Source organism: Sphaeramia orbicularis, chromosome 16, assembly GCF_902148855.1.
Source record: "Sphaeramia orbicularis chromosome 16, fSphaOr1.1, whole genome shotgun sequence".
Classification (NCBI taxonomy): domain Eukaryota; kingdom Metazoa; phylum Chordata; class Actinopteri; order Kurtiformes; family Apogonidae; genus Sphaeramia; species Sphaeramia orbicularis.
Genome location: NC_043972.1, coordinates 35,824,794 through 35,833,722, shown reverse-complemented (window position 1 = coordinate 35,833,722; position 8,929 = coordinate 35,824,794). Strand labels below are relative to the sequence as shown.

The 8,929-nt window shown below is 38.2% G+C and overlaps 1 protein-coding gene across 1 annotated transcript; it reads left to right on the top strand.

The window, feature by feature from the left end:
- The first annotated feature begins 1,461 nt into the window (after positions 1–1,461).
- nmt2 (N-myristoyltransferase 2) lies at positions 1,462–8,697 on the top strand. The gene is given in 19 exon segments (XM_030157009.1): positions 1,462–1,665; positions 2,109–2,226; positions 3,378–3,485; positions 3,487–3,517; positions 4,101–4,142; positions 4,145–4,180; positions 4,183–4,217; positions 4,301–4,392; positions 4,517–4,565; positions 4,567–4,603; positions 4,606–4,633; positions 4,730–4,872; positions 4,875–4,899; positions 5,009–5,047; positions 5,049–5,118; positions 5,237–5,407; positions 5,499–5,665; positions 5,795–5,933; positions 6,557–8,697. Coding segments are annotated over 18 exon segments (1,302 nt in total). The 5' UTR covers positions 1,462–1,555; the 3' UTR covers positions 5,796–5,933; positions 6,557–8,697.
- The last annotated feature ends 232 nt before the right edge of the window (positions 8,698–8,929 follow it).

Below are 8,929 nucleotides of genomic sequence, written 5' to 3'. Positions count from 1 at the left end.
AAATTAATCACTCGAAGTAGGTGTGCTTTGTCATGTTGGGTGTCTATGCAGTTGAAACCTCTAATTCGAGTATCATGACATGTATGAAAATGAGTCTACCATTATACTTAGGCAGGTGCTGAGACTCTTTGTCAAAATATGGGTTTGAGGTAAATTGATTTAGTGTTATGCAGTAATTAGTTTATTGTTCAGGCTGCAGTGCTGCACATACTACACTGATTCACTTTATATCACTGTTTCACTTTATATCACTGCCCTGAAATGTGTAAATACAACCAGAAATCGTTATTGACAGTATTGTACAGGAAGATCTTTTAGAGGTAGTTCTTTAGTTCTTAGCAAGTGTCTTTTAGAGTATATATACTAACCTTAATGTCAACCTGGGTACTAACCCACTGTTGTGTTGTGTTTTGGTCTGTCTATTTTTTTCTTCTTGTGCTGTATGTAAAGATGCTGAATACTTGAATTTCCCTCGGGATTAATAAAGTATCTATCTATCTATCTATCTATCTATCTATCTATCTATCTATCTATCTATCTATCTATCTATCTATCTATCTATCTATCTATCTATCTATCTATCTATCTATCTATCTATCTATCTATCTATCTATACCACAGGTGTCAAACATGTGGCCTGGGGGCCAATCTGGCCCGCCAAAGGGTCCAATCCGGCCCACAGGATGAATTTGTGAAATGCAAAAATACACTGAAGATATTAACAGTCAACGGTGTTAAAATCATTTTAATTCAGGTTCCACATACAGACACCTACAGTCCAATTAGATTTCTAGTGGGTCAGAACCAGTAAAATATTATAATAACCTATAAATTATGACAACCCCAAATTCTCTCTTTGTTCTTTAGGTGTGAAAAAGTAAAATTACATGAAAATGTTTACATTACCAAACTATACTTTTACAAAAAAACATGAATAACCTGAACAAATATGAACAAACGGAAATGTCTTAAGAAAAGCAAATGCAATTTTACCAATATTCTGCCTGTTACTAAATGTTTCGTGTGATTGTAATGCACATGTGTAAATGATAAACTGAGGCATAATATTGTAAAAAATTGCATTTGTTTTCTTAAGACAATTCAAGTTATTCATGTTATTCAGATTTTTAAGGAAACTTTGTAGATGTAAACCTGATCCTAATATAATTTTACTTTTTTCGCTGTTATTATTTACTGGTTCAGCCCACTTGACATCAACTGAGGTGAATGTGGCCCCTGAACTAAAATGAGTTTGACACCCCTGATCTCTACTATTGTAATACTGATGATATACTGTAAATTGTACAAACTTGCCAACAGCTGAAAATACAGGTACACAGTTAATAGTTTTAATACACTGAAATAATGTAACTTGGTGTGTAGTTATGACAGGTCACATTTAACTTGGTAAAGGCTGGAGCTCAGCGGTGCATTTCCCTCTTTGGCCTCTAGGTGGTGCGCTTTCCGCTGACATTTTCTTTGTTTTTCCATCTCACGCTCGTTGCCAGTGGTCTCTATAATACGGTGGCTGACTATTTTTTAAAACATTTTTGTGATGGCGGAGGACAGTGAATCCGCGGCCAGTCAGCAGAGCCTGGAGCTAGACGACCAGGATACCTGCGGTATAGACGGAGATAATGAAGAGGAGAATGAGCATATGCAGGGGTGAGGGATGGCCTGTCCCGTCCTGTCCGGGTTGGGAAACGCAGTAACGCTATTTCAGGCAGCCTGTTTGTGTGCTGTCTGTTTATGTGTGTGCGCGGTTGGGGATGGCTAGCGCAGCAGCTAATGCTAGCTATAACAACAGACAGGCCGTCATTTCAACATAGCAACCACAAGAGAAGGATTTATTTTAACCGCTAATGACAGAGTTAAACGCTGTCTTTTGGCGTCATGTTCACATTTTCACTCCTGGACACATAGTTTATATCCTGACTGAATGACATGAAGATGACAGTCAGCCGTTAGCTAACGATGGGCTAGCTCAGCTGTCAGCCGTACTATGGTAGCTAACGTTAGCTTCTTTGGTCAGTACGGGGGTAATGTGCGTCCACTACACTCAGCTCCCGGTTCAATGAGGAGCTCTCCGTTTGTGTTCATATCTGCAGGAGTCCGGGGGAGATTTGGGAGCCAAAAGGAAGAAGAAGAAACAGAAGAGAAAGAAAGAGAAGCCAAGCTCGGGGGGAGCTAAGTCTGGACTCTGCCTCTGACTCCCAGGAGATCAAGGTGTGGTGATGAGCCATTAGTGTAAACAGCTGGGAATCAAACCCTGTCAGGTCAAGACTTCAAACATAGATAATACTGAACCGGCTTTGTTTATGGTAGACAGGTTATTGAAAGGAGAAATCACAGAGATACTTTGTGCAGAAACCAAAAAATCTGCCACCAGGCTTAATTGGTCACTGACAGACTGATAACACTCATCACAATCGAGTCAATTATATGTTCACATAGAGTTTGCATCCTTGTTTTTGGCAACATACCATTTCATGTCACCCTCATAGTTCATGTCCTGCATTGTCTTTCAAACAGTCCTGTGAACATCTCTATGAAGTTCATGGCACCAGCTCTGCTCCAAGAACATTTTTCAAGTTTGTCATTGGTGTGTTTATTCTAAGCCTCACACAAATGTTTATTTGTCAGTGAATTGGGTTAATATCATAAGGATACATAATATACCACTTGCATTCATGCCAATACTTTTTACTAAAATTAATGTACAATATATGTTACTCAAAAAAAGCTGTCATGTTAAAAATGAGTATTTCAACTTTTCACTTTTTTTGCAAACAAGGAGTATGTAGTATAAATGCAGCTTTGTCTTATTTCATAGTATTTGTATAACAATTGACTGCAATCAGTGTTTCAAAATTCAACTTATAGTCAAATCTTCAGTTTTTGACAATATTTTCCTCATCATTTGAAAAGATTTTTCATAAGAAGCTGTTATCATTCATTACAGATTTACATAATTGTTAAAAATGTTTAATCACTGACTTCACACACGTAAACATCCAGTTTGGAGAATCCCTCAAGTAGATTTGACAAGCCTGATATAAATTTGAAGGAGTTCTCAGAAAAAAAACTTTGTTCTATAGTTCTTCTGCCGTGCAAACCCCTCTTAAACTTGTTTAGCTTACTGCATTATCAGTTACTCAGTCAAAGGAAAAAATATGACACTATGGACCATTATGAGATTTTCATCTGACAGATGATGATCGCAACCTAAGTAAATTGATTAAAACGTCTTTTTAGTTGCTGTCATTGTCAAAGACTGGCCAGGTGCTTTATGCCACTCACACAGGGAGAGGTTCATTCATATAGTCTTCATCCTGTCTTTGCTTGTATTTGTGTGTATGTTCTTTCTCCACATGCAGAACCCTGGCTTGCCTATTCAGAAGCTTCAGGACATCCAAAGAGCCATGAGTGCTGTCCTGCAGGGTCCAGCGAAGAGTATCGACGAGGCCTCCAAGCACAAGTACCAGGTTCTGGGATACACAGCCTGTGCCCAAGTTGAGTGAGTGTCTACTCCAGTTATATACAAGTGACCACTTATGATCAGCTATTTGTGATGAATGGATGTACACATTAGCACTTCTTATCTTTTAATGGATTATTACCAGATATATGTATTAAATGTTTACCAGCAAGTCAAATAATAAAGTGTCTGCTTTATCAGCTTTATTTATCATTTTCTCTGTGCACCAGTGCCATCTACTGGTTGTGTCTAGATACAGTCTGCACTTGAAGCCAGTGTCCTAATAACATGTCAGCTGTGTAGCACAGTGGGGTCCATGCTCACTGGGCATGCCCTGTGGCATTAGATTAAGCTGTTACTATGACAACTTTGGCCAAAGAGTCAGGTCTCTGCTGGAGTGACATTGGCTGGTTTGAAATTGTCCAAATTAATCAGATTTAGACGTGTCTCAGTAATGTTGTCAGTTGGTTTGTCATTATACATGTCTGCTTTTGTAGATTAGCAGAAAATTTAGGGTTATGTTGGTTCAGAACCAGTTTAACAGAGCTAAATGCAAAGAACAGAATTATTTCAAATCTGTTAAAAATAGTTTAACATCTTGTGACATCTGTGCTGTTGACAGATGAGGTTGTGACAAGTCATGGGCCAATCGAAGCTGACAAAGAAATATCAGACAGGAGCCATATTCCTTACCTCAAGGCTTATGTGGGACACTCTGGATCTTAGCAATGCAGATGTGGTGAGTTTTGTTTGATATGCTATATTTTAAACTGAAAATTTCGTCTAATGCACTAAATGACTACTTTGATGTGTCTTTTTCAGCTGAAGGAAGTGTACACATTGTTAAATGAAAACTATGTGGAGGATGATGATAATATGTTCAGATTTGATTATTCACCAAACTTTCTCAAGTGGTAAGTATTCAGTTTTGTTGTTTTGTTTGCTCAACCCTTAGTGTTTATTCAGCTGCATGTCTAAATAATTATATCAAAGTATTTAATCATCTGTTGCTTCATGAAGCTTCTGATCTCTCCTCAGGGCTCTACGTCCTCCTGGCTGGTTACCACAGTGGCATTGTGGGGTAAGAGGTGTCCTCAAATAAGAAGCTTGTTGGCTTCATCCGTGCCATCCTGCAGATATTCGAATCTATGACACGTAAGCATTAAAATAATGCTGATAAATGAGCACACACTTTAGGAAATCCTTTTTGCTCTAACATTTAAGTCATCTCCTTACTTTCTTCTGCTCCAGGTTGAAGAGGATGGTCGAAATTAACTTCCTGTGTGTCCATAAGAAACTGCGATCAAAGCGCGTAGCTCCAGTGTTAATCAGGGAGATCACAAGGAGGGTAAACCTTGAGGGAATATTTCAGGCTGTTTACACAGCAGGAGTAGTGTGCCTAAACCTGTGTCCACATGCAGGTATACTACACTATTTTACCCATGGGCTTCTTTCTAAATGAGTCAACCAATACAAATAATACTGATAATCTCACAATTTGACAGGGACCCCTTTTTTTTGTGTTTTCAGGTACTGGCATCGTTCCTTGAACCCCAGAAAGCTTGTGGAAGTTTAAATTCTCCCACCTGAGCAGAAACATGACTCTGCAAAGAACTATGAAACTCTACAGACTACCAGATGTAAACACCCAAACCTCTCATCCTATGATCTGTTTATTACACGTACTATTTCAGTGATTTTTTTTTTTTTTTTTTTATTTCTTTTTATTAATGTTGCCTATCTTTCTACCTGATGCAGAGCACCAAGACTCCAGGTCTGCGGCCAATGGAGAAGCGTGATATCAGCCAGGTCACTGAGCTGCTACGAAAATACCTGAAGCGTTTCCAGTTGGCACCTTCTATGGGAGAAGAGGAGGTGGCTCATTGGTTCTCTCCCCAGGACAACATCATTGATACATATGTAGTAGAGGTACTTGAATCCATTTGATGCCTCAGATTAACACAGTGTCCAACTGTTGTTATTTATTCAAACAGTTGTTGTATGTGTCTTGCTTTCTCAGGGTGCTGATGGTGTACTGACAGATTTTGCTAGTTTCTACACGCTGCCGTCCACAGTGATGCATCACCCTCTACATAGGAGCTTGAAGGCCGCTTACTCTTTTTACAATGTTCATACACAAACCCCACTACTGGACTTAATGAATGATGCACTGAGCCTTGCCAACTGGTAAATTGACCTAAATACGAATCTTGTAAACCATGCCACTGTGATGGAATGAAGAACCATTACCTCCATTACTATTACTTAAAGTGCTGCAAATTTCTTACTTGTGACCTCTTTTTCTGTGTTTAACAGAAAGGTTTTGATGTGTTCAATGCCTTGGATCTAATGGAAAATAAGGTGTTTTTGGAGAAGCTCAAATTTGGCATAGGAGATGGAAATCTGCAGTATTACCTCTACAACTGGAAATGTCCCCCCTATGGACCCTGATAAGGTGGCTGCATGTTTTGATTATGCATCCTTCAAAGTCAGTGATGACAGTTGAAATACATCCTGCGCTTATTTATCAGTACAGTTTATTTATTTAACCTTTATTTAACCAGGTGAGTTAGTTGTGAACTGATTCTCATTTACAATAATGACCTGGCCAAGAGGCAGCACACAAACAGAATGAATGACAGCACAGGTTGCATGTACAAACGACAGAACAGATTAAATATACAACAAACAGGATGGACAGCAGAACTAATAGTGCATAGTACTTGGGGGATTCCTGCCTTAAAGTGTGTGAGATCTGTAGAAGTGAAACAACATGAAGAAATATCAGCTGTGTAGCTACATCAATTATCATTCACAATTTGTAGTTTTTTAATATAAAGTTTCCATTTGCTCCTGCAAGTTGTAGAGTAAAATTATGTCAACTAAAATTGTAACTGGCTAAGTTTGGGTTATCTAGGTATGGGTGGAGTCTTGCCTTCCATCTCACAAAGTCTCAATTATAAGATATTTATATTTACAATAAAACAGTATTTTTGGAGGTATGATAATACACACATTAATGGGGTGATTGTTTTTCTCTGCTAGAACTCATCTAACAAGCTCATCTTTGTGTTACAGGTTGGCCTTGTCCTTCAGTAGCCTGTCTCTTCCATGGTTGCTGCACACTGATGAAGAGGTTGGCGACAACCTCTGGCTATTCCTTACCTGGACATCCAGGTAGCCCAAGCTAGACAATGAGAACTACAACACTAAAACCAACCTGGTGACCAGGATGCTCACCTCGCTTGAGGCAGGCTCCCGGCACTTGTGTCATCGAGTACATTCTCTGCTCACCTGGAGGTGAAAACTCTAAATCATCAACATCCTGAATGTGAAGTCATGCTATGCCTGAGATACTCATACAGTACAATGCTCCTGACATGCACACTCATACTTAAAACATAAAGTTTGACATACAAGAGGATGCCTTGACATTGTGAATTTTGTTTAGTTCTTCCTCTGCAGACATCTCATCACAAGGGACTCGCATTTAATTTGACTGGTTTGAAACTCTGTAAATGGATATTCAAGAAACCAACTTGACCAGATCATACCGATTATCCCAACCAGATGCTTAGCTATTGTATCCCCACTGCAACTGCACTCTTACAGCCAGAGAGGTTTTTAAAGGCAATCGAGTAGTTCTTTTTCCATCCTTTCCCTGTTCATTGTGGTCAGACATTTCTCTGCTGGGTGCTTTGGAATGATCACAGGCCTTTGAGGAAGTAGAAATGCTGAGGTTGAAGCATTTATCTTAACTTTTTAATGACAAATTATAAACATAGAAACACTGTCAAATACATATACACAACAAACAATATCTTCATGGAAAGACTGGTGTGTTGGAACAATGTTTTTGTTAAAAAATATATAGTTACCTGTACATTTAAAGCCAGATCATATTTATTCCTGTAGTACAAGTTTGGGGTTTGGGAGGGCTGATCCAAAGTATTATCCTCATTGTAGTTTAAATGTCACTGAGTTTGTACGGGAAGATCAGACGTCATGGGTTCAACATGGGTTTTGATGAAGAATGTATTGCATCAATGAAGCACAATTTTTGAGTTTGTAAACAAGCAAAAGGGTCAGTAGGCCCAGATTTCCAAACAGATGCGGTACTTTTAACCTCGGTTCTTACAACAGTGTGAGCTGTTAACGCATTATAAACCTGTTTCTATAGCTAGTGTTTTAATGGAACAGTCAAGCCATGTTTAGATTCAGACAGATGTACATCTTTTATAACTCGCGTAAGCTTACAGAAGTTGCATGTTGTACTACACACTTTCGCTGTTAAATTAACGGCAAATGTTAAGAACATCTGCTTAAGTGCAAAGGTGAACAACGTCAAAAACTGGAAAACACAGATGCTACAAGTTAAACTCTAGGCAGACTGAATTTAATTGGAAATACTTTAATGATCTTGTGGCAAATTTCTCTTGTTAAATCTGGACAGAAGACAAAAAAATAAAATGGTGTAACTCAAAAAATGATAATAGATTAAAGGTTTAAAAACAAGCCAGTGTTTCTGTCCAGAGGCAGTTTTATAGTGACTAAACAGCTTACTCGGTTTTAAGAAGAACATAAGTTGTTCAATGTTAATGCAAGTGTTTTTTTCTGCCTCTTTCTTGCTCAAACAGAAACCACTGCATACTTATTCAAGTCCCCTTTTGCAAAGCAGTAATAATCTGCCTCACTAAAATTAAAAGGTACAACACTGCAGCTGTTCTCAAAGAAACCACTGAAGTCCTTACCTACAGAACAAGCTTAAATGTGTTCTTTAAACAAGAAAATGCAGATAAGAGCACAAAATTCCATCCGCATTTATTCAAATAAGCCGATATCAGTAACTGCATCATTTGAAATTTGAGCTTTTCTTGTTTTTCCCCAGGTCTTCTTTTTATTGACTTGATTTGTTTTTTTTTTATGGTACTGTATCTGTGTGTCTGTTAAACATACTGTAGGTCAATTTTTTTAGTGTGTTGTGCAGCTAAATGCGTGAAATTCTTTAAGCGGTTCTCATATTTATAATTGTACTTGTCTTAAAACTTTAAGAAATTCCTGTTTCTTTTCCAGTATTTTCTGTAAAATGTTTTCAGTTAAATAGGATACTTCTAAACTTCCTTTTAGAGGTTTCAAGTATTTGGCAGTTCCTTAAACTCGACTGTCAGACCACTCGTTCCGTGGTGGTGGTGCTGGTTTACTCAAAATGTCAAGTGTTTAAAAAAAAATCTTTTTACTTTGAGTTTGTTACCTTATTTCTGATGATGTTGATGTGGCTCTATATCTTAAGAGGTAAAGGTTACTGTTGTTTCTGTATGTTATTTTCTTCTCCCTTTGCTGAATTAGCAAGAAAAGGACAAGAAATACTGCAGATAATGAGCCAGGGTTCAAAGTCCTGTTATTTCACCAAATGCTGAATGAGTTACATGTACGAAGAGCAACGGCATTTAT